This window comes from Vespula pensylvanica, chromosome 1, assembly GCF_014466175.1.
Source record: "Vespula pensylvanica isolate Volc-1 chromosome 1, ASM1446617v1, whole genome shotgun sequence".
Classification (NCBI taxonomy): domain Eukaryota; kingdom Metazoa; phylum Arthropoda; class Insecta; order Hymenoptera; family Vespidae; genus Vespula; species Vespula pensylvanica.
Window position 1 is genome coordinate 1,855,085 of NC_057685.1, and position 27,519 is coordinate 1,882,603.

At 31.1% G+C, this 27,519-nt stretch overlaps 1 protein-coding gene across 4 annotated transcripts in view; it reads right to left on the reverse strand.

Annotated features, from left to right (window-relative positions):
- Positions 1-27,519, reverse strand: part of LOC122628163 (protein rhomboid) — a 111,687-nt gene that overhangs the window by 7,647 nt on the left and 76,521 nt on the right. For 3 of the 4 annotated variants that reach the window (XM_043810435.1, XM_043810346.1, XM_043810164.1), the window contains one exon: positions 2,715-2,980. In XM_043810435.1, coding sequence (XP_043666370.1) covers positions 2,715-2,972 — 258 coding nt within the window. In that variant the 5' untranslated portion in view covers positions 2,973-2,980. Of the gene's footprint in view, positions 1-2,714; positions 2,981-12,362; positions 12,409-27,519 lie in introns of those variants that run through there. The other variant, XM_043810256.1, reaches the window with a different exon arrangement.

Below are 27,519 nucleotides of genomic sequence, written 5' to 3' on the forward strand. Positions count from 1 at the left end.
TCGATTTAATCTCGTTCATTCGTTTCCTCTCTCTCTCTCTCTCTCTCTCTCTCTCTCTCTCTCTGTCTCTCTCTCTCTCTCTCTCTCTCTCTCTCTCTCTCTCTCTCTCTCTCTCTCTCTCTCCACCGCTTTTATCTGGATAAAATAATTTCCATGAAAATGCAAAAAGGGAAATTCGATCAAAGAACTCCACGAGAAAACTAAGCTGTTGAGTGATTTTGCCATCACGAATTGTCATTAGCAACAATAATACCACGTTCGTTTATAAATTTTCAACAATATTAATCTCAAATTATATATTTACATCGGAGGTTCTCGCGATTGGAAAACGCGAACGTACGATAAAAACACAAAGAAGGGTTTTTACAATGACGCGACGAAATAATAATTTGAGATTTTATAATACACGTATGAATACACCTTGTCGACCAGTTAACGTTTCTTTATTTTTGCTTCAAGCGTTTTCAGATTTATCAAGGGTTTTTATAGAATTTTTTTTTTATAGAAATTTAATTTATATCTCTTGAAGATATTTTATACATTTTTCTATTATATTTATATATACGAAATTGATCGAGTCGAATAAATTCAAGCTTTCATTTCCATTTATTTTTGTTTTCTAACAATAAGATATGTACATACACGCACACGCATACACACACACACACACACACACACACACACACACACGATGACATAATAATTGTTTGGTAATTAAATAAAAATATTTTCATAGTTTTGATCTATTACAACGATCTTTTTCTTTTTTCTTGTTCTTTTCAAATCAAAAGTTTACAATTAAAATATAACGGATAGAGGAAAAAATAAAGAAAAAAAGTAATATGAAGAAGAAAATATCTCGGAAGCCTCAATAAAATAAACCTCGAATGTTGAAACGGAAGGGAATGATTTGGATTAACGGAAAGATTAAAAAAAGAAAAAAAAAAAAGAAAAAGGAATAAATAAAGAAAGAAATTTTAATGAAATGAACGAAACGCTGAAAACGAGAAGAGAGTGGTAGGAATGATGAAAAAAAAAAAAAAGAAAAATGGAGAGACATTAAAAAATAAAAGAATTTCGAAAAGCTTGATGAAACGAACGTGAAATGTTTGAAAATTACAGGAATTACAATAGAATGATATGAGTGAGGAATTTAAAAAAGAAAAAAAAGAGACAAAAAAGAAAACAAAAAAAAAAAGGAGAAAGAAAAAAGAATGAAAAATTTCGATAAATCCTCAATGAAACGAGCATGAAATTTTCGAAGATCGGATATTAATATACAAAATGATGTGAGTTGGAGGTATTTAAAAAAAAAAAAAAAAAAAAAAAAGAAAAGAAAAGAAAAATAAATAAAAAAAAAAAAAAAGAAAGAGAACGAAAGAAAGAAAAGAAAAAAAGAAGCGGACATGGAAACGTTTAACTAAAATGAGTTTTATCGAAGGATTCGTTTGAACTCAATAAACTGACACTCAATACGTTTGACCGTTTGCAAATTACAACAAGAACAACAACAACAACAACAACAAAAAAGAAGAACAAAAAAGAACAAAGAAAAGTAAAGAAAAGAAACAAAATAGAAAAGAAAAAGAAGAGAATACTCCTAACGCTGAGAGAAACACGAACTTTTTACTTTATTTAACGCGACAAGTTTCGTTAACGACGGTGAAGAGGAGATGCCCAACTTCTTCATTCGCTTTAACGCGACGGCTTTCATTAACGATGAAAAAGATGTAAACTTCTTATCCGAGTTAACGCGACGTTCTCTCGTTAAACGTCTCTCTCACTCTCTCTCTCTCTCTCTCTCATTTTATATATATATATATATATCTCCCTCACTCTTTCTCGCATGAGAACCAAAGTCAAAGCATGTAAAATCTTCGAGCCATGAATCCGTTCTAGTTGCTAGCAGAACACTATACACCACAAGGTTTTGCACCACAAGGATTTGCCGTCTAGGCTCTTTGCAACTTTCTTTTCCGATAGTTTCTCGTGAATGGCGGTTTTTAAACGTCCAGAGCGCTTCTTATAATCTCTTTCTTTCTCTCTCTCTCTCTCTCTCGTTCTCTTCCAGTCTATCTATGTCTTCTTCTTTTTTCTTTTCTTTTCGGTTATCAACGATAACTTTCATTTTGTCTCATAAAATTCATCTCTTGTGTTCTCATATTCTTATTTTTTTTTTTCCTTTCTGTCTTTCTTTCTTTCTTTCCTTTTCTCCTTTTTTCTTTTTCGATCAGCTTTTCATCTATAACGTTTATAATTATTATCCATACATATTGTCTAGAAAATTTATTATTCACTTGATAAGTGTATCCTCAATTTCTTTACGCATCGTAATAATATTAGTATAGTATAATCAAATATATATAAATATAAATTTACTTTATGTATAATTATACTTTAAATATAATTATACATAATAATATTCGTTAATACATACTGTGTCGTATTAATAGTATAATTACATTAATAAATTTCACATTTTATTTACAATTTTTTTTTTATACACACGAAAAAAAAAATAATTGCGTTATGCTGTTTAAATGTTGAGTTTAAAATCTTTCGATTTGACGATGATATGTATCTTTTCTCTTCTGACATTATTAAAAAAAAAAAAAAAAATCATTTTTAAAATATTTTCATGGAGAATGAATCTCTCAAGTTGATTTGTCGTATTAGCATATCATATCATATTAATAAAACTTATGATACGTTACCTCTATGATACTGATGCATATCATGAGGTAAGGCGGTCGTATCCGAAAATTAGGCTTCCTGGTGGCTTGTGGATACCTTGGTGTTGGCTTGATCGTAGTTTCGTCATCGGTATGTGTCTTCCTATATGATGACGTCACGATGATCGGAGATTCTGACGAATAAGGTGAGCCTGGTACCGAGTACGTCGTATCTGTCAATTCCGAAGAAATCGTTGACAACGTCGGCGAATTTTCGAGTAAAGCTGCTTCGACGTCCATTTTGTCGGCTGAAAAATAAACATTTTCTTTATTTGTTTCTTTCTTCTTTTCTTCTTTTTTTTCCCTATTCTTTTCATTCGTTAAAAAATGTTTCATCTGCGAGTAAAATAGATATCTCCGTATTTTTTAAAATTAAGAAAAAGAAAAAAAAAAGGTTTGGAGAGGAAAAAAAGGGAAGAAAAAAAGAAAAAGTATTACATTTACATTTCTAATAGATTTTTCTTCAATTTGCGATCAGTCAAAATCATTGAAAACTTTCCATTGAATTTCTTATGTCGTTAGGGACAACATGAAAGTGTGTCTATCTTCGTGAAGTAGGTAAATAGAAAAGTTACAGGTTCTATAAAGCAGAGTCAGAGTTTGACGTAAACGGGTCAACGGTATACGTCGAAAGACCTCCTTCCTATTGATAGCTCGATAGTTACAATATACTACAACATCGTAGAGAAAAGAACGAGCTACTTTCTTTCATAGATATTTAATAAATATTTTAATGTTGTTTCCATTACTGACTCGTTTGAAGTAGATCAGTATGAAATAGACTTGTTGTCAATGTTAATCGTAATAGAAAAAATAATTTCTCTTTTAAAGGAGAAGTAAATTGAATGATTGAAAAAGAAAGATCAAAAAATTAAATAATACAGAGTAAAAAAAAAAAAGAGAAAAAAGAAGAAGAATGAAAAGGAGCGAAACAAAACAAAAGAATTCACAAACATTTATAAAATTTACAAAGAAACAACGAATTAAATAAATATATGTACGTAATGTAACATTGAAACATTTCGAAACGAAATTTTCGTCTGAAATGTTCGATTATGTATGAACTTACGTATCTACGTATACGCGTATGTACGTATAAAAACGTTATATATTAATAATTAATAATTAACTTTTCGATTTTATTAAATTTCAGTTCGTTATTATAGGTAAATGAGCGCGTACATAACTTTTCCGTAACTTGCGTCTCCGCTAATATTGTTTTAACATATTAACGATAATTATTCGTATTAAAATGGCTGCGATACAGATCGAACAATATCGCGTTCGACATACAAGATTTTGAGATATCGATTTTGTTTTCGATTTCGATTCAATTTTATTAACACAAATTTAAGGACGGGATCATCGGGAGAGTTTGTTTCGCGGCAAAAGAAGGAAAATAAATAAATAAAAAATAAATAAATAAATAAATAAATAAATAACAACAAGTAAAAACAAAAACCGAAAAAAAGAAAGCGAAGAGAATAAAAGAGAAAAAGAAAAGGTTAAAGTAATTCGAAATATTGATCATCATCGATGATGATCGATAAGTAACGTAATTTAAAGCGCCACGAAGAAAATTATAATTTCAAATTTTTCGCAACACGATCTTAAACTCGCGGTGCCTTCCCACTTTATTACCTCGACTACTATCCTACACTCCGTATCCCGCACTCTCAACCCTATCCTGATTCTCCCCCCAATATATACGCAAATTAGCCGAACGCGTCGGTCGGTGATAGATATTGAACTCGATTACATTGAAATTTCTCAAGAGGGTACTCGGTTCAACGGCCGACGCTAAACACTACCGATTATCGATTTTAGTTGGTAGTGCCTACGGTGGCAGGTAGGTACGACGACCTATGATTACGTTAAGGGTTAGGGGTTTGAGGTTGAAGGTGGGGATAGGATGAACCGAGGGGGGACGATTTGCTTGGCATGATCGGAATCCGACGTATCTCCAAAATTTGCACGTTTCGATCTATACGGATATCGTATATCGAGTCCCATAATCTCGAAATCGCTGTCGTTTATACGAGACGAGTGAATGTGTATATGTGTATGTATATGAAAGAGAGGGAGTGAGAAAGAGAGAATCTAAAGCTGTTTCGATAATAGCGAGTGAAATTCTATGATAGCTTGGTAAACGATCTAGAACGTTAGAAAACAAAGAGCTACTGGTGATGACGCGTAAAGAGGTCACGCGAAGTGACCACCCTTGAAGACCCTCACCCCTTTACACCTTAACCTTCTTTTGTTCTCTCCCTCTCTCTTGTTCGCTCTTGTATATTCTCTATTTAGAGAGACGTGCATTCTCTTCGCGCACCGATATACGTTACTTACACTTGCCTACAAGAGAACATATATATGTATGTATATAGCATGTATGTATGTATGTATCTATGTATACATGTATGTATATATGTAAATGAATGGGAGCTATGTGCCAGAGCCAATGGCATAACGCTTAGAACGTTGACTTCGTGACTTCAAGGACTACTACTCGTTTCTTACGTGATAAAGACTCGACGCTTTTCCGCGACGTGACTACTTACGTATGTATTTTGCATGTTACCTACGTCTGTTCTGAACTGCGAAAAAAAAGGACGAAAAGAATATGGTTAAAGGGAAAAAAGTATTTTCCGATCGAAGTCTGCTTTAAGAAGAAAATTTGAGTCTTCCTTACGTTTTTTCTTTTCTTTTCTTTTCTTTTCTTCTTTTTCTTCTCTCTTTCTCTCATTCTCTCTCTCTCTCTCTCTCTCTCTCTTTTTCTCATTTTCTTTCTTTCTCTTTAATCATCAACTTCTTCTCCGTGATAACTCATAAATTTTTTAGGAATATACAACGCCAGGATATAGGCAACACTTTATAACTCGATACGATATATATTGCCTATCTATGTCTCTTACCGCTGACATTTTTAAGCCCCTGGATGTATGTTACTCGATCGTTGCATATGAATGTTCGTATGCGTATTGTTTTACATTATGGGGTCGAAAAGAAAGATTTCTTCTTTATCGACGACGAACGAAACGATGCTTATCTACCCTTAACAGGTGCGACCACTTAATTAGCTATTATAATTACGCATAGTAAAAATGTTTTTTTGATTTCTCTGTCAAGGAATAAATGCAAATGTAATATTAAAAGGATGTTGTTAAATTCTATTAATGATTTAACAATTATAATGATTCGCCGATCTATTTTCGTTTTCGCATACGCAAATGTACAAAATGTATATATACGCGTCGGCGCGTGTAACGCGGGTATAACGAACGAGCGTTCGTTTAACCGCGCCGGAAAGTACACCACCGCGTTTCCGTTACCGCGCTTTCGTGGCTTTTGCTCGGTCGCGTGTGCGTTCGCTCGAGCTTACACGACCTCTCGTATTCATTCTCTTTCTCTCTCTCTCTCTCTCTCTCTCTCTCACTCTTTCTCTCTCTATCTCTCTCGCTATATGCTTTTGTCGAGGTGCGTACATATTGGCGAAGGAAAGCCACGAATAAGCGTACTGCTTCCTAGAGAACGTGTTCGATTAATTTTACGATTGTGTTTCCTTCTTCGAGCAATTTTTTCTTTTATTAATTTCAATGGTATCTTTCAAATGAATAATCGCGTTAACGCGAAAGCCGAGTTATTAAAGAATATTTCTCCCTTCGACAAGCTTATTACTTCAAGAACTTACTAATATCGTACGCCGTAATTCTCACCTTCTATTTAAAGTAATAACAGAATGACGATACGTATTCCAAATAAAATAATTTCCTTTTAGCTGCAGCTTATAGGCGTATAAAATTTTTCAAATTTTACAGCGTGCGTATTTATCGGTGGAAAAGAAAGAAAAGAAGACGCGGATAAACGATTATTCAATTATTTAATTTTACGATTATTTAAATTTACGATTGAATACACGATTAAATACGCGAGAGCGTAACTTCCTTCGACGATTTTTTTTTTTTAATTTCAATGCGACCTTTCGAATCCGACGATCGACGAACCTAATTATTATTAGAGATTATTTTTCTTTCGATAGAATTAATCCTTCAACGATTTACTAACATCGTACGTAATTTTCTACTCGATAAAGTAACAATATTATAGAATGACTACACGAATTCGAAATAAAATAGTTCGCGTAGCTAAGTTCGGCAAGGCGTGTGCTCGCGTAACTTTTAAATTTGCGCTTATCGTGCTTGAATATTTTTCAACTACACCACTTCCAAGGAGAACGCATATTCGCTTCGGATGCTTTCACCCTTTACGACATTTTCTACATTCCTCTGCGAAACTTTTACGCCGGTTGTTTCCGTGGTATCATTTAATATCCGACGTTTCGAGGAAATGTACATTTCACGTTGTTCGTCTCCGTAATTTTCTTTTTTTTCTTTTCCTTCTCTCTCTCTCTCTCTCTCTCTCTCTCTCTCTCTCTCTCTCTCTCTCTTTCTCTCTTTCTTTCTTTTTCTATTTTTAATTAATCTCAATTTAAAATCATTTCAGGATATTATGATTCGTTATTATTAATAAAAATATATCTTTATAAAACTAAACAAATTTTCATTCGATACGATACGATTCCATCGGTCTATTATAAAGAATATTATGAAAACAATGATTTAACGGATGTTAACAAGCAAAGAAAAAGAAAAAAAAAAAAAAGAAAAAAAAGAGAAGAATAGACGAACGTATCGAACTCTTGTTTCATAGACGTTGGAAAATATTTTGAAACGTATACGTAACAATCAAGATGAAAAATTCACGGTTAAAGCCAAAAGCACGTACTCTCGTTCGAGTCCTAACTCAAAGGCTCATAAATACATAGTCATTAATTACTTTACATAGTATGTAGCAGGTGAATGCCGGGATACATACGATCGGCTCATTAATTTTCAGCGACGTTATATCGACTTTACGTCATAAGCTGCCATGATATTCCAAAATCCCGTTTTCTGCTAACGCAGAAATCCACGTTCACTATTATATATATATATGTATATGTATATATATATATATATATGTGTATGTGTGTGTGTGTGTGTGTACACGTACACACATACACACACATTCTTTATCTCTCCCACATACACACACATATATACATATACATATACGTGTGTGTGTGTGTGTGCGTGCGCGTATATATGTATACATATATATAGACATATATGTCGCGAACGAAAACCGCAAATCAAAATTGTGCCCGCGTATCCACCACCGATGCCAGCTAAAATTTCACGCTTACGGTAAAAACAATGGTCGACAGTGTGGCAGAGACTTCGTTGTTACCAAAAATTCTATATTGTCACTTTTTTCGTGACAAAAAAAAAAAAAAAGAAAACGAAAAAGGAAATGAAGAGAAGGAAAAAAAAACAAGAAGAACGTGATACGATAATTACGAAGGAGACTAATTAATTTTCTTGAAGGGGGAATCACTTTGAAAAAGTAATTTCATCTCTTGAGAACATCTCTCGAACCATCAAAAGAGGATCAAATTACTTTCTTAATAAAATACCATGGGTTATATCGCTTAATTAATTTACGTTTAACTAGTACTTCAAATTTTTCGAAGGATAATATTTTCTCACCAATCGATCGTTCGATAATCCCTTATAATTATCTTATTTTATTACGAACGATTGGTTCCGTTGATTCCTTTCGAGATTTTTCATTTGTTTACCCATGAAGATTTTCGTTTGTTTAACGTGAATTCCTATGAAATTAATTCTGATTGAGAATAAAATGATTAAGGCAGAATAGAGATAAAGTAATGTATTGGATTAATTGATGAATCGTAAAAAAAGAATCGTGACTTACAATATTCCTTCCTTTCTATTTATTTATTTTTTTCTATCGAAATCAGAATAGAAAACAAAATATCTTCGTGAATTAATTCTCTATAACATGTTTTTTTTTTCGTTTTTGGTATGAAAACATATTTCAGGTAAAAGTTGCTTGTATTTATTTATTTATTTATTTTTTATGTAAAATATGTTGCCGTTAAAAGAACCAAAAAAAAAAAAAAGCGAAATTGGCCTTCAAATAAATGTTACAATATCTCTCTCCCTTCCCCCTCTCCTCTTATAAAATCGAATTGATTTTAGTCCGAACAATGTTTTTCAAAAATATCGTGTTTTCGAGATTAAAATTTGTAACTCTATATTACGAATATCCGATATTATAGCTATACTTAGTACAATATAATAACTTCGGCGTAAGAACAAACAAAAAATAAGAGAAAAAAAGACTATTAAAAGTTTTATGAATTGTACATGAATTAACATTTAATCTTTTTACAATGATCAAGTAGATATATATATACACACTGTATATATACAAATATATATACGATATGCAGTAAATATAAATAGTATTATGTATATATCAAGTATATCAAGTATATATACATAACATTGTATTTTTCAAATAAGATTTGAAATAAGATTTGAAAAACACAGTATTTTGTTAAATCTATCCATATATTATATATATTATATATATATAATACATATTATATCAAGTACACGCACACACACAATATACTGAAGTTAACACTTAAGCGTTAAATCAATTAAGCATAACTAAATACTCGAATAGTATATACGCTTCATAGTAACAAGGCGTTGTAGACATAGTAAACACATCCCCCATCTCTCAAGGGGGATTTAACAACAAAGAGGTGAAGGGAAAAAGGGGAGATTTAATTTCGAACGATATAACCAATTTTTTACTTACAAATATCTGAATAAATCTGAGAACGTGTGAAACGTGCGTCGTTCGGTTCTCGTTATGGGAATATGAAAGCGTGACGATAAAATGAATTCTCATGTCTTCTTTTCTTTTTTTTTTTCATTTTCATTATTTCTTTTTTCTTTTTTTTTTTTTTTCTTTCGAATTAGTCGGACGGCCGAGTACTGGCTATCCGAGTAACGAGAAAATGGTAGATACACGAGAATGTTGACGTAACTAGATCGGACGGAGACATATTTGCTTTATTGCACGACGGATTACAACTCACTCGTGATTCTACTCTTCTCCTCCTCCCTCCCCTCTCTCTGTCCCTACCCTCTCCTCTCTTTCAATTTCTATCTTTCTCTTACACATACGTGCACGCCCATCCATACTACATTCATGCACATACACGTACACTCACGGTCACACACGTTCAATCACACATAGACACCTACACACGAACGGACATAAAGATACACACAGTTATCGATACGTTCTCATAGATCCATTGTAATCTCATATGAATTATCATCGACGAGTCTGTGGATACAATCAACAATGGCGGAAAACGTTCGGAAACGGATTATTAACAATACTCGACGTTCGATACATTCCTACGGTTCCTTACGAGAGATGAAAAATGTATATAAACTAACAGACACACGTACACTAACTAACTAACTAACTAACGGATACACACACGTGTCCGCGTTGTAGAGGAAACGTATACCATAAACAATGAGAAAGAAAACAAAATGGCGTTTCTAGATCGAGAGAACAATGTCGGAGTAGATACTTACTTACTTACTTATTTATCGAAGGTGAATACGCGATGATAAATAATGTATGATCGATTGTAAGCTAATCGATCAATGACATTGACCATTTAATGTTAGTTCTAATTCGTTTCTAAGCTATCTATGGATAATACTTACGTATATACGCTTCCTTCGGAATATTTTCTTTCAATAACTTTCATTCTCCTTAAAACGTTTCTACGACGATAAGCAACGTATATATGTTTGTGACAACAAATAACGAGAAGCTATCCGGAATAATGAATTTTTTTTATCAACGTTCGATCTAATATCATTTCTACGAATATTTTCATATAGACGAGAGAGGAGATTTCTCTTTCATTGGATAAATGAGAATTGTTGGGACCTGATAAGATAGGGGAGGTAGAGGAAGAGAAGAGGGTAAGAGAGTAAGAAAAAGAGAAAAAAGAAAAGAGAGAAAAAAAAAGGGATCCGATCGTATTTCTTTTCGTAAGATCTTTTTACCTGTTATCATCGATATACATATACAATGTACGTGTTCTGTGTGTTTGTACATACACACGTGTATGTGTGAGGGTGTATATATAGATAAATTTTCTTTAAAAAGTATCGAACGTTGTAAGCGAAACGTGGAATGATAAAGGAGGCAGAGCATGCCCGTCGAAACGTCGGAACTTTTATGATATTTCCTTGGTATTTTTCTTTGAGCCGATGGCATCCATAAATTTAGTGCAATTTTAATATTTTCTTCCAGGAAGTTTGGAAAGTTATATAACGAAAGAGAAAGGGAAGGTAAGAATAGACCTTTTAAAAAAGTGGAATCGTTCTTCTTACTTTTGATTACCGAAGATAGATATATTATATTATATTAAAATAGTACGATCCATTTTCAAAGTTTATATAAGTTATGATCGTCAATATTTGTTTGTTTATTTGTCCGTTTATTCGTTCTTTCTGTTTTTTCTTTTTTGTTTGTTTGTTTGTTTGTTTATTTTTTTTCAGAAATCACGAAAAAATATTTCATTCATTTCCTTTTTCCGATGTTGGGATATAGGTTTGCTTGATTTATATATATATATATATATATATATATATATATATATATAAAATATAATAAATAAATAAATATATATATACACATATATATATAAAATATAATAAATAAATAAATATATATACATATATATATATATTTATTTATTATATTTTCTTTTCCTCTTCTCTTTTTTTTTTCTAAATATTTGATATCGATTATGAGTCGATGTTTTAATTGTTATAAAACTAAAATGGAAATGATACCATCACGGTTTTATTTTTTTGAATTAATTCGAATTTATTGAACACGTTTGGATTTTGATTCTGTAACTGGAAGATAAAGGTTTTCTATAACAAACATTTCAAACAAAATTCGCCGGAGGTTTTGAAGGGGATGGGATAGGGGGAGGAGAAATTTAATATTTATTGTAATTGTTTCATAGAGAGTACTTTTGGCAAGATACTAAAACCTTTTTTCCTCTTTTTTTTTTTTTTAATGGAAATCGATAGTTTAAGCCTGACAAAAGTTGTAGACAATATCGATACACATCCAACAAGTATTTACCTATAATATACATTTTATTCGATATTTTTATCGAGTTAGGACGCTTTGAAGTTGTTCTACCGTATAACTGTGTTACTATAATATATGTGTGTGTCACTATATTTGTGTATCTATGTAAGAGAATATTATATAAAAACTGTACAATTGTGTAAGAGATCCTTATATATATATATATATATATATATGTTACGTAACCGGTTTTGGAAAAGTATCAGTTATATTGCAATAATAATATATTGAATACAACAGCTTTCGTTGCAGTAAAATGGTGCTGGTTTTAACTTAGTTATAATAATGGACATAATGCCATTTAAAACTCTGCTCACTTCTGTTTTATAATAATAACAGTAATAATAACAAAAAAGGACAAATAGAATTTGTTTCACCTATTTTTAATATTTCGGACGTAGAAAGAATCCATTTCTCAGCTAACGAAATCAAAAAGGCAAAAATTTTTATTTCGCTTTTTGACGGACATAACGGACTTTGAAAATGGACGAGTCAATAGTTAAAATAAATTACGTTTCAAACGTGTTAAAACGAAGGCCGTCATTTCGTTGGAGTGCACTTACTGTTATCTTTCAGCGATTCAATCTGAAAACAATCGCAAAAATTAATTGACCATTTGTGGTTATACGTTCCAGCTCGTTTGTGAGGATATGATTGTTATAATTATAAAAAAAGAAAAAAAAAAAAGAGAGAAAAAAGAAAGAGAAAGAAACCAAAACTAATACCAAGATATATTACAAATCGATATGACGTATCGATTCCATGATAAATTTACCGTTAACGTGTCATATTTTGCTGTTCAACAATTTATCTTTGATAACCACTTTATCTCGGAATTAATATAAAAGCTTACTGTATCCCTCTATGCCATTTTTTTTTCTATTATATAACCCTGTGTAATGAGTAAAGTCAATGGATAAAAAAAAAAAAAGAAACAGAAAGTTTTCTTTTCTTTGACTTTAACGCGGAACGATTAACGTCGAAGCGTGAAAATGATCAACCAACATCACGCTGCACTTTACTCTTTCAAATCGTCGATCTCTCTCGATATAATTGAATAGTCGTTAATAAAGTCTTCTTTTAATTTGCTCTTTCTCTTTCTCTTTCTCTCTTTGCTTTTTTTATATTTCAAAAGCTATCGAGCTCGTAGCGCAAACGTCGAATCTTTTACCAATCCTACAACCCCTTTTCACTTGCATATAACTATCTATCTATCTATCTATCTATCTACCTACCTACCTACCTATCTATCGCCAATAACGGCTGAGTCGTTATTTGAAATGAAATTGGAGCACTCGATCGAATATCATCGCGTCAATGGTACGGAGTCGATCAAAGAGTTTTGAAATCGTTGCGAATATTACCATATTTATTTTTTTTCTCTTTTTTTCTTTCCTTTTTCATTTATTTTTTCCTTCTTCGGCCCTCTTCTTTTTCAAAATAATCGCAGAGGGAATCGCTGCTCTTTTAGTTTCGTTTTCATTCGCGTATAATATTTCGTCGGTCCCTTCCCACTATTTTCCTATCTTTTTTCTTTCTTTTTCTTTCTTTTCTTTTTTTTTTTTTTTTACTTTTTTCCCATTCGTTAACAAAATTTATCCACCAATTTGTATTACTCTTGAAAATATTAAAAACATATTTGTAATGTTTCCACTATGTGGTTCCTTTATATCGGGTAATTTATTTTCTCTTCATTTTCTTTGTAAAAAATAATATGTACATATATATGTATATACATATATAAATGTACGTGTTCGCGCGTGTTTGTGTGTATGTACGCATATTTATGATATCAAGCAGAGAAATGAAATGATGAAATTAGCTTCGGTCTCGATTGGGACAGAAGATTCCAACATATCTATTCATTTTCACGAGAGATGGAAAAAGTGAGAAAGATATAGATTGAGAGCAAAAGCGAGAGAGAGAGAGAGAGAGAGAGAGAGAGAGAGAAGGAGGGAAGAGGAGAGAAAAAAATAAAGCTTTGAAAAAGCTTTGGACACATTTTTTACTAGCTACGCGAAACGTCGACGTTAATCTTGGTATAAAGTGTAGAAACGCGCCGACGCCGATACCCGTAAATCTTTGCGAAAAAAGCATTCGTTGAACGAAACAAAACAAAAATTGTGTATTAAAAAAAAATATAAAAAAACAAAAAAATAAAAGGAAACAAAAAATAAATAAATAAAAAATAAAAGTAAAGGAAAAAAAAAGAGAGAGAGAGGAATGGGTTAAAAATGAGAAAAAGTTAACAAATGATACGACAAAGTAAACTAATATAATAAGATAATAAAATAAGTATAATAAAATAAAATAATGTAATAAGTAAGGAAAATAATATAATATAGAACAAAGCGAAAGAAGAGGAAACGAACAGAAAGAGAGAAAAGAGAGAGAGAGAGAGAGAGAGAGAAAGGAGAAAACATCACCGGAGACGGAGATAGAAATAATTAAAGATAGAGATGATAGATAGAGAAAGAGAGAGAGGGAGGGGAGAAAGAAAGAGAGAGAGATTGAAATAAAAATAGAAAAAATAAAAAAAAGATGAATAAAAAAAATAAAAAAGGAAAAAAAAAATTCGTCACCCGGCCGGTTACTGGAGAGCGAACGTCCGGAAAAACAATGGTGGCAGGTGTCTTTCCCGAATGCCGCCAACTGTTTTTGCGACACTCTAATGCGTATCGATGGAAGGCATCGCTAGAGAATGCAGAATGTTTCTTTCGCAACGAGCCGAGTAGAAATACCGAGATTGATGTCTTCGCCCGTGTTGAAAAATCGTTAGCGATGTATTGCGACAGTTCGTTATACTTAAAGAAAAGAGAAAATAAGAAAATAAAAGAAAAAGAAAAAAAGAGAGAGAAGAGAGGAAAAAAAGAAGAAATGAAAAAAAGAAAAAGAAAAGAAAATAACAAGAACGAGTAAAAGAAAAAATACAAATAAAAATCGAGATAAACGGCGATAAATGCGATTGTGTCTTCGGTATATCTCGATTTTCGTTTCACGTTTAACTCCATGATATAAAGCAAATTCGATTATTTATTTATAAGTCAATTTACTTTCGACGTAATGTTACATATTGAAAATAACAAAGAGAGATGAGAACAAATACGATACGAACGGATAATGTGAAATAATTTTATGTTATGTCATTGTTCACGGGTTTGTTTTAGTTACGTAGGAATGCATTGTAATTTATTCGAAATGCGTGAAGATTGATAGAAGAGAGAGAGAGAGCAATCGAAATATTATTTATTATTCTTATTATTATGGGTAATTATTATTATTATTATTATTATTATTATTATTATTATTACTACTATTAGTATTATTATTAACAGTAGTAATATCTATTATTTATTATTATTATGATGATGATAATAATGACGACGATGATGATTGTATTATTATTACTTCTTTTTTTATTTTGGATAATAGTAGATGCTAATTCTTTTTTAAATAGAGACACGAAAATCGTTCATGAATATTTCTAAAATGAAAGATTTTATTCATACGTTATATTCTCTTGAACACGATATGCGTTTTTTACGTGGATCGATGTTTCGACAGTTTATTATCCGTTCTAGGATCGAAAGGATTAACGTGCTCGTACATATATTCCAGCACGATTTAATACGTTCGGTCGATGCGTTAATCCTGCTTCGGGGCGTGTTTCAAATCTAATATCGTTGAGAAAATCCCATTTTCAAATATATTTCACACACGTAAATATACAATCTTTATTTCTCTCTCTCTCTCTCTCTCTCTCTCTCTCTCTCTCTCTCTCTCTCTCTCGTTTTCTTCCTCTCATATAGATTTTACTTTTCTTTCTTTTTATTTATTCAATACTATAATTATTTATAAAAGTTTCTGAAAGGTATATTAAAAATTCAAATACTTACTCTATTTCTGCATTTCTCTATGTGTCTCTTTCTTTTTCTTTCTCTTTCTCATATTGATTTTATTCCCTTTTTCATTTATGCAACACTAATAATTATTTATAAATATTTCTTGAAGTTATACGTCAGAGACGAGTATTTTCTGTTATTTATACATTCTTGATGTTTTTTCTTTTCTTTTTGTTTTCTTTTACCTTTACTTACTATTTAATTGTCGACTAACGAGCAATTACGAATTTATGAAAAATAAATTTTTAAAAGGGGGGAGAGGTAAAGTCCTTCTTTCTGCTTTTTCCCAAAATGTAAAGTTACCGAGATCAAAGGCTACCCGTAAGCTTTGCTTTCAAATCGCGATCATACGAGATTAAAGAGAGAGAGAGAGAGAGAGAGAGAGAGAGAGAGAGAGAGAGAGAGAGAGAGAGAGAGAGAGAGAGAGAAAGAGAGACTTTGTGCTCGTTAAATCGTTTCAGCTCGCTTACAACGTCACGAGACGACGGAACTCGTTACGTTTACGTTACGATCCCGGAAAAGGCAATTCTATCGTATCGCATGCGTCGTTAAGGACAACGATGATCTTGCAAAAGTCGATCTTCGAAAACAACTGCGATATATGCGTGTTGTTTGCACAAAAAATATAAGAAAAATAATAAAAAAAAAGGAACCGCACCCCTTCCATTTCTATCTTTCCTTCGGGTTTTTTTCTGTTTTTCTTTTTTTTTTTTCTTATCTTTTTTCTCCTTTCCAAAACTTTCGCAAGAATTTTCTCGACGAGCTGAGAAAATTTCAAGGAGGTACTCGATTTCGTAGCCGAAAACCTTTATCTCGAAATAAGATGCAGATGCGGCACGAAGGAAGCTCTCGAAATAAGGGTGGTCACCCTCTCTACCTTTAAAGCCAACAAACCCGGTCGGATGTATTTATGTATGTATGTATGTATGTACGTAACCAAGCAAAGTGGTTGATAGTGTAAACTCTCTGGGAAAATATTGAATGCTGAGAGGCCGACAGAACGAGGAATAAAAACGTCACTGTTGATCTGGTTCCTTTTTTTCTTCTTGTAAGATAAATTATTAAAAGATTCTAGAAAAAATAGAAATTTTTTTCTATTGAATTATATATATATATATATATATATATATATATATATATATATTTATGTATGTATGTATGTATGTATGTATGTATGTATACTATACTGTATATATTTTATATAATATATACATATATATATATATATATTTTATATACACATACACATGTATATATGTATATATAGATATTTATATATATGATGATGAATTATGTCAAAAATTTCGACTTTACGAAATTCCTATTTCGAAACAAGTAAACACGTGTCACTCTTACAGATATGTATGTGTGTGTGTGTGTGTGTGTGCGTGTATACCACGATGAATTATTTCGAAAAATTGTATTCCGTGAAATTTCTATCTCAAAATAACTAAACGTGTGTCACTCTTTGAAAAGGTACATATGATATATAGAGTGATCCAAAAAAATCATTCAATTCATATAGTAAATTATTTCAATTATATTAACAATATGAAGCCTTCATGAACGGCACGTTGTCACCCTATAAAGAATCAGCTGACAGAAGGTCGACAAACTGAGAAGGTCAGGTGATCAGTATGATCCATTGTACGACATTCAACTGTTCTCGTTTATTAAGTATACTTCAATATGCTTTCTGATGGATCAGCGTAACGAAGGAAGAAACAGCTCTACGAATTGCGTGAATTTTTCATCACCCTATATATATATATATGGAAAAGAATTTTAAACTGAACTCAAGCTCATTAAAACTTTTTTAAGATTCGACCGTACGACTTCATTTTTCTTTCCGTTTTCTTTTTTCTTTTTCTTTTTCTTCTTTTTTTAGAGAAATTAGAAGGATTAGTTTACTAGATGACGATTAAAAAAAGTTTTTTCATTCCTTATTTTTTGAAAAAAATTGCAATCGGTCGTAATCACGGAGAAAGGAGTAAAAGTTCTTTTTTTTCTTCTTCTTCTTTTTTTTTTTTAATTTTTTTTTTATCCAGGTCTATGACGAAGATTTAAACGACACATATTGTAGATTTATTTCCGTCACGTATACATGCTAAAAATTTCATCGAAATCGATTAACGTTTCTATGACGTAGAAACATTTAAAAATGATGGAAATCGTAGCTTTCACGTGACTTCCGCCCTAAAATCTGGAAATGTTTACTTCATTCGACGTCTGTCGCTTAGTTTCCACATCAACTGATTCCGATAAAATTTATCAACACATGTGTATACATACAGATACATAGACACACACACATATGTGTATATAATATATATATACACATATATATTATATCATATATCATATATATATATATATATATATATATATATATATATATGTATGTGTATATGATATAGGTTTTCAAAATGTATCATTTAAACTTCCACCACAGGCAACCAGATAAAAAAGTGATAAAAAGTCATTTTCGTTTCTTTTTCGTGATTCCGACCAATGGAAATTAAAAAAAAAAAAAAAAAAAAAAAAAAAAAATTCATCTAGTAAATTAATCTTAACTTAAAAAAAAAAAACATACACATATATGACGAACATTCAATGTAGATATCATCTCCACCATTCTTCATATATCTTTTTTTCTTTTTTTCTTTTAGAAAGAGAGGGATAAAAACGTTACTATCTAGTAAAGAAGAAAAAGGAAGAATATAAAAGATGATAAAGGTAAAAGGATAAATTTTGCGGGTTAGATTCGGTCCGATGTCGTAATTTGGCAGGTAAAATCAGCGAGGATCGAGGTGCGAGCATGTAAATCACCTAGGAATATTTCAGAACTGATTTGCTCCTTTCTCCCTCCTCCCCTCTTTTACCCTTCGACACGACCCAAATGAATCTCAGAATTTCTCTTAAACTCAACCTGGAAATTTTCTTTCCGTGCCTTTTCTTTCTTTCTCTTTCGTTGGAATTTGTAAAGACAGAAAGAGAGATAGAGAAATAGAGCAAAAGAGAAAGAGAGAGAGAGAGAGAGAGAGACAGAGACAGAAAAAGAGAAAAAGAGGGAGAGAGAGAGAGAGAGAGAGAGAGAGAGAGAGAGAGAGAGAGAGAGAGAGAGACAGACAGAGAATAAGATCCTTTTTATTCGTGACGAACTTTTGGTTTGCCTATCCCGCGGAATCGAAACGAGAAAAGTCTGTCCTCACCGTACGAGAGGAAAAGTCCATCCTCGAAGGATCCTCAGACTTGGAAGGACCAAGTCCAAAGACGAGGCAAATAAGATTTAAGCGAATCTACGAGTACGTCTCCGTGGCTTTAAAAGCACTATCCAAAAAGATTCTTTCCCTTTTCCTTTCATCACTCTTTTTTAAAATTAACTTTGGAAAGTTCAACTTCTTTTTTTATACGAAGTACGTTCTGTTTAAATTTTTTCATCTTTCCTATTCTTTTTTCTTTTTCTTGTTCTCTTTCTTTTTCTTTCTTTGCATTTTTTTTTTTCGATCTTAACATCGAAGCGTTAATTTCTATTGTCGTTATACTCGGATAAATTTTGAAATAACTCCTTTTTTTTTAATTCTTCATTAACATCACATAAGTCTTGTAAACAGGTCGATTATTATAATGTTATTAGAATATTATTTTTATACAGGAACTTGTATGTGTATGTTACACGATACTTGAGTTTTATTATCAATGTTTAAATAATAATTTTCTTTGTTTCAACTTTTAAACAAATATTATGCTTGTGAAGAGATCGATTATTACGATGTGTAAACATTTTTTTTTTTTTTCTTATAAGTACAAATAAACAGGGTATGTTGTATGCGTAGTTATATAATACTCGAGTTTTTTTTGATAAATTTTTAAATAGTATTTTTTTTTGAAATCTTAATAAATATTGTACTTGTAAATAGATCGATTGGGCAGAATGTTCAAATTTGAATTTCCATGCTAGAAATACGTTCGTATATGTATGTATGTATCTATGTATGTATCTATCTATATACATATAGCTATGTATCTACATGTTTCACATTCGAGTAACATTTGCATTCGGTACTCGTGACCGAAGCGTATTACCGCATTAAACGTGGATGCTATTACACGCCATTATCTTATATTGCGTGTAATGTACAACGTAATTTCTAAAAGGCTCGTCTCTAACGATGCGTGTGCACTCGAAACGCGAATAAACGTGGCTTGCTTATCATTGCGAAAATTAACACGATTTTCACTCTGGATTGTATGCCCCGATCAAATTTACGATTAACTTTTATTCCCGTTCTCTGTAATGTCAAACCTAATTGAGATTGATACGTCTAAATTTCATATTCGTAGAGGAATATGATACGGATACAACAATTAAAATAATTTTTGATTACATTAATTATCATATACTGATAAATCATTTAATAAACGGAGCTATCGTTTTTCTTTCTTTTTTTTTTTTTTTTTTTTTTTTAAAGAAACGAATGTTATATGTATGTATGTATGTATATAATTTTAATTATTTTAATAATGTTAATAATTTTATTTGATTATATATATATATATGTATGTATGTATGTATGTAAAAGGATAATTTATTCTCAGTCAAAAAAATCCAATGAAATTTCACAATTTCACAGTTATGTTTCAATATGGTATATTAAATAATTGTAATCACAAAAAATACTATACAAATGAATTGAAATATCAAATCACGTAAAGGGAAATAAACAAAATTATTTTTTTCTTTTTTGAAAAAAGAATCGACGTATGTTACATCTTTCTTTATCAGCGCAATTTATTTAATTTGTAAATTTCGCAATAAATAAAAAAAAATAATCAAAGAAATAAAAAAAAAAAAAAAACGTACGTTATACTTTTCTTTCTCCTTATCAGCATAATTTATACTTCAGTTTGGATATTATTCAGTGGATAAAAAAAAAGGGAAAAAAAAACGGGGAAAAGAAAAAAAAAACAGAGTCAAATGAAATTTCATCGCTACACTTCGATGTTGTAAATTAAAAAACATTGTTTCTGGTGATCACGTATGCTCTCGCACACGTGTTCGAAATATACAGGACGTAAGCTGTCCGATTTATTCTCGAATTTGAATAACGCGGAGGCAATAACTGTCCACCGTGCCGATATTACAAATTTGCTTCGATATGTCGTTGCGATATGTATCGAAATAACGAGGAAAGTCTCGTCTATTAAATAAAAGGATAGAACAAATGAATTAAAAAACCAAATAGAAAAGTTACCGAACGAAAAAGGAAGAGAAAAAAAAAAGGAGAAAGAAAAATAGATGACCAAAGAAAAATGTAAAAAGAAAGAAGAAAAAAAAATAGAAAAGAAAAAGAAAGAAAGCAAATTTACATTTGCAAACGTGACCTCGTCGCGTCTCTCGTAAAATATTTTAATTGGAACGATTCGATTAGCAACCCCAGTCTCGCTCGTTCGATTCTATTTATTACAATAAATATATTATATTGGCAAATATTTCCTCGGGAGATCGCGTTTGTCAAATAGTAGTAGGATTTTTAGGATTTCGGGACGATCAACGTGAACGAACGAGAACAAAACTCTCGATCGCAAATAAAACGATATCGATGTTTAATTACTACCAAAATTACGTCCAATTCTGTTCGCTAGTATGATGTCATTAATTATCACTTCCGAACACAATTTTCTCATGCGTAAAATGTTTATTATATACGTGCAAATTTTACGATACATTAAATGTACAAATTTCTATTTCTCTCTTTCTCTCTCTCTCTCTTTCTTCTTTTCTCGTTCGTTTTTTTCTTTTTCAAAGTAAGCAATTCCACAAATATGAATTTACCGTTGTTTGTTTATTAATTTTTTTTTTTTGGTTCTTTACAGGCAACTCAAAGAACGTAAAAATGTTATTATTTAATAATTAGAACGATTGTTTATCGCGAACAAAATTATTGAAAATAAAATACGATAAAAAATTCGCGAACATTCAACATTTAATACGAATAATATAGAAAAATAATATGTAAATATATATTTATATCATTTATATTATTTTATATACATATACTTATACACACATTATATATATACACATAAATTATTATTTATTCGATAAGAAACATAAAAAAAAGGGAGAAAAAAAGAGAGAAAGAGAGAAAGAAAAAAAAAAAGAAAGAGAAAGAGAATTGTTATATATTTCTTTCTTTTTCTCTTTCTTTTTTTTTTTTTATTTTCATGTCACTGGACATGAAAATTACGAGAGCCATTAAGGATCCCTAAAAGGATACGCCGAAGGAAACGTCACGGGGCGTCGTTCAAAGTTTACGATCGCCGACGTTGCTTCCCGTTCCGCTTCCGTTCCGCGTCTATATTCCGCATCTCTGCGTCCTCTTTACGGTCCTTCTAAAACACCCCTTAGTTCGAACCTTAGTAGCGAAGAGGGGAGGTTGTGGGGTGGGGGAAATGCTCTCATGATCGTGAAAGATTTATCGCGAATTTACTGATATGAAAATGAAATGAGCTATTTTTTCGTGGATTTAAGTATCTAGGTATAGATACGATATAATGAGATAAACTTTTTTTTTTCTTCGTAGAAAATATTTCCTAACTTATATCTATATTATTCTATTTCTTTTATTTATTCAAATATCTCGACGTATCTAAACGTGAAATAAAAATAACAATAGAGGATATTTATGAAAACGAAACGAGCTCGTTTCTTTCTTTTTTTTTCTTTTTTTATATCGAGGATTCAACGACGTATAATATAATAGTAAATTATAGTTAAATTTTTTTGTCTTCTTTCAGATTGCTTCCTCGGTTTTATTTTAGACGTTTATTACATCTATTTCGTTTATTACGTTCATTCATTCGTATATTGCGAAATATCTAGATGCGATGAAATAGAAATGGAAAATGTTTATGAAAATATAACGTGCTCGTTTTTGTCGTAGGTTTAAGAATGTATATGAATTTTAAGCTAAATTTTTTCTTCTCCTTTCAAATTGTTTCCTCGCTGTTAATCCAACTGAACTATCTTAGTTACTCGTGTATGTTTTTCTTGTTCATCGTCTACTTTCGAAAATATTTCGATAAAATAATACAAAATATTTCTCGAATGAAATTGTTAACACGGATATTCATAATTGACTTTATTTATTAATTCATCATTGACTTTATTTATTAATTTATGCCGTAGAATTAATTAATATCATGATATTTATTATAATATCGTTTCTTAATATTCTACATAAATACAATGATAATTTAATAATAATGAAAAAAAAAAAAAGAAATAATTCAACTGTCTTTAACGATATCGTGATAAAAAAAAAAGTGAGAGAGAGAGAGAGAGAGAGAGAGAGAGAGAGAGAGAGAGAGAGAGAGAGAGAGAGAGAGAGAAAGAAGAAAAAAGAGTACCGAATAAATAGTCAATTAATTTGAAAGTTAAATGCTTAATTTATAAGACACATTATTATCCGCAAATCTAGATTATCTTCCCGGATTTTGTTAATTTATCGAAGTACGAGCGGTATTAACAGATTCGCAAAGATCCACTCGTTTCCGAACGGCCGTGTTCGTTAATAATTTTTAATGGCTCGTACGAGCTGGGATACATCGTTGAAAATTTGATGGTACTCCTATTTGTGAGTGCGTTTCCAGTATTCGATTTCGACATACACGGATCCCTTCTACTGGCGTCACTTCGATTCGATAGTCATTCGATAGCCACTCGATATACTATCCAATCAAATTTAGCCTGGGAAAGTAATCGGTGCGATAATAGCATGTGTAAAGTGATCCACCGAATGTAATATTCATGTTCTATGTTGGATATAACGTAACAGTAACGTAAATTTTGAATGACTCTTACAATCTGACGGTAAATAGGAATAACAATGAGAGAGAAAGAGAAAGAGAGAGAGAGAGAGAGAGAGAGAGAGAGAGAGAGAGAATAATAATAGAAAAGATAATAAAAAAAAAAGAAAAAGAAAAAATAAGAAAGAAAAATAAGAGATGACATTCCGATTGTGAAATCAGGTTGTGAAGAAAGAAAATTCGTGCGGAAATCTATTTTCGTTTCTTCTTAAAATAAACGGAAGTCGACTATTTCAAAAAATTAGAAATTCTTAGAAGTAGATTTTGAACATGACATGTTAAATAAGAATGACTATGAACGACAAAAAGAAAATAAAGAAGAAAATTGTAGAAGAGAATGAAAAGGAAAAAAGAAGAAGAAGAAATAATACGTCTAATATTTTGATATGAAATCGAAGAAAGAAAATTGTGATTGGTAATCCCTTTTTTTTCCGATTCTACTAAACGAAAATCGATATTTTCGTAAAAATTAGAAATCTCTAGAAGTAGATCTTGTTCGACTCTCGAACAAGTGCTAAGTTAAATAAGAATGAAATTGAGAAAGAAGAAGAGAGGAAAACATTAAAAGTAGATTAAAAAAAAAAAAAAAGAAAAGAAAAGAAAAGAAAAAGGAAGAAAGAAAAAAATAAAAGGGATAATATTACAATTTGAAATGAAAGAAAGAAAATTGTGATCGGTAATCTCTTTTCTTCCGATGGTACTAAACGAAAATCGATATTTTGATAAAAATTAGAAATCTCTAGGAATAGATTTTGAATGACTTTTATGATATGAGGTTAAACACGGATGACTATGAGAAAAAGAGAGAGAAAACAAAATGAAAAGGAGAATATATATATATATATAGATATATATATATATATATATATATATATATATATATATATCTATATATATATATGAAAAAAAATTAATAAGTTAGATACTCCGATTCCGAAATCGAAGAGAATTTCATCGCAAATCGATTTTTCGTAAAAATAATAAATCCTCAAGGAATATATTTCGAATGATTTTCACGATGTAACATTAAATAGGATTAACTATGAGAGCAAAAGAGTAGAAAAGGAAATAAAAAAATGATAAAACAGATTTATCCAGATTCTAAAATCGAAGAATTAAAATTCGATCGGTAATCTCTTTTCCGATTCTTTATAAACGAAAATCAACTTTTCGTAAAAGTTAGAAATCCCTAGGAATATATTTTGAATGGCTCTCTCGATATAACGTCAAATAAAAATAGATATGAGAGAGAGAGAGAGAGAGAGAGAGAGAGAGAGAGAAGAAAGGAAAAAGGAAATAAATATTCCAATTTCAAAAATGTGTAGAAATAAAATTCGTTCGTTAATTCGTTTTGATTCTTCATAAACGTAAATCGACATTTCGTTAAAATTAATAATCCCCTTAAAAATCCTTGAAGGCACATTCGTACCAATAATAAAGTAAATTAATAAGTTTTGGCTTCGTGCCATGGAGAAATATCTTGGAATGAAGAAGAGTCACCGAACGGAACAGCTTTCTTACGATTCTCTCAGCGAAACTTATGGGGAAGGGATTCGCTTCGTTGCTTCTTCGGATCGGTACTTTCTTACTCGAAAGATAGGAGGACTCTCACTCGATATAGATAACTTGAGATGGAAATCGAGTTTTACGAACGGTATTACCATGTATCTACCTACCTACCTACCTACCTATCTACTAACCTACCTACCTATCTACCTACCTACTTTTCGCACTCGAATAATAATTACGTTATTCACATATGTAGGTCAAAGATTTAACATTTCTAAAGATATAGAACAGTATTATCATTTTCTTATCTCATTATATTACATAGTTTCAACTCATCTTATTATACTATATAGTTTAAACTTCCTCTAAGCAATTAAACATATGTCGATAGATATATCAAATAAATAACATTCTGAAATATTCATTATCGGGTACATTTGTTTATTCGTTCATCCATTCGTTCATTCATATATTCAATTTATTCAAACGAATGTAATATCATTGACGATAAATCGAGAGTTCGTCTCTACTTGTAAATGAAAAATGATACATTTGTATAGTGAAAAGAAATTAATAATAATAACAATAATAATAAATAAAAAAGAAAACTAAATGAGCGTTTTTATTCTACGTGTTTTTACCGTAATAAACAAGCGAGCGAGTAAATGAGGCAGAAGAAAAAAAATGGTACAAAAAAGAAAAAAAAAGAAAAAGGAAAAAAAAAGAAAAAAAAAAGGAAAAAAAAAGTAACAGAGGAAGAAAAAAAAGGGCCACAATTTTTCCATTCACTTTATGAGTAGTATCGATGAAAGAAAGAGCCTCATCCATCCCTTTGGATTAGCCCGCTAATGGATCATACGCTCGGATTGAACTTTTACTCGCTTTGATCCCGCCTACCCCCTCCCTCCTATCTCCACTCCCTTTTCCCTCTTTTCATCCCCTATTCGAAGCGTACGTAGAAATTTTCTATTCGAAATCCAGCGAATACTTTTTTTTTTTATTATTGACAACCGATCTCCGATCTATACGTATCGATATGTATTTTCTTTTTTTTTTTTAACGATCATTCAACCAAAGATGCATCTTGAATATATTATATATATATATATATATATATATATATATATATATATATATCGTTTGCCAATAAGTATAATGTAAGAATTTTTTTAGGAACATTAATGTTTTTTTATCAAAAAATATTTTAATATTTAATATCCAAATAAATGATACTATACAGCTATAATATTTGTTTCTTTTTTAACGAAAATTTTAAAATATATCGAGTATATCTAAATATGAAGATAAATTGGATACCTTAATATTGTGTTACTGAAAACATATATATATATATATATATATATATATATATATAATTTCATGTTGTTTATTTTCTGAAACACTTTGTAATAATTAATATTTTTATTTTTTATACTGAAAATTTCGATATTGATTATAGAGCCAACCTAATACATATATATATATATATATATATATATATGTATGTATGTATGTATGTATGTATGTATGTATGTATGTATGTATGTATGTATGTATGTATGTATGCATGTATACATACGTGCATATATGTACATAAGACATAGACGATGAATAACGTGCGAATGAGAATTCAACGTCGGTTACTACGAAATCTTCATTATCCAGAAAACAAAAAAGTCAACTACGAGAGAGCCCTTGTTCTCGAGTTCTAATAGAACTCACCCTCGACTCCGACTCTCCAACCCTTAACAACGTTCTCATCCGTAGAATTCCATTAGGATAGGCAACACGAAACGCATTTCGTTATTATCGTTCGTTAACCCTCAGACGAATCGATATCGTTAAGAGATAAAAGCGATACGTATTGGTATCATGGCGTATGGAAGGGGTAGAAGAAGTACAAAAAAAGAAAGAAAGAGAGGAAAAAAGAAGAAAAAAAAATGCGTGAAAAGGAACGAATGAAGAAGGAAGGAGGGAGGAATGAAGAAAAAAAAAAGAAAAGAAAAGAAAAGAAAAGAAACAAAAAGAAAAGAAGAAAAAGAGAAAGAAAAAAGATGGTAAGAGGGATAAGAGATGCGAAGGGAGAGGATAGGGATGATGATTCGAATTTGTATTCGAATGAAACACAATGAGATCGTGAGGCTAAAACGTAACGCGTGTACGTATATCGGTGCTTATATTGACGAATACATAGTTACTTACATCACGTATCAACGTAGGCTTATAGGGACACGTGTATGTAATGGATGAGGGTGTCTGAGCATGTTCATTGAATCATGCAACGCAACGAACCATCGTGATTATTAACCACGGACGACTGGACGAAGATCCATAGGCGTTCATGTTCCACCAAACGAACACGTTGTCTTCGAGTCTCGGTCGTATAC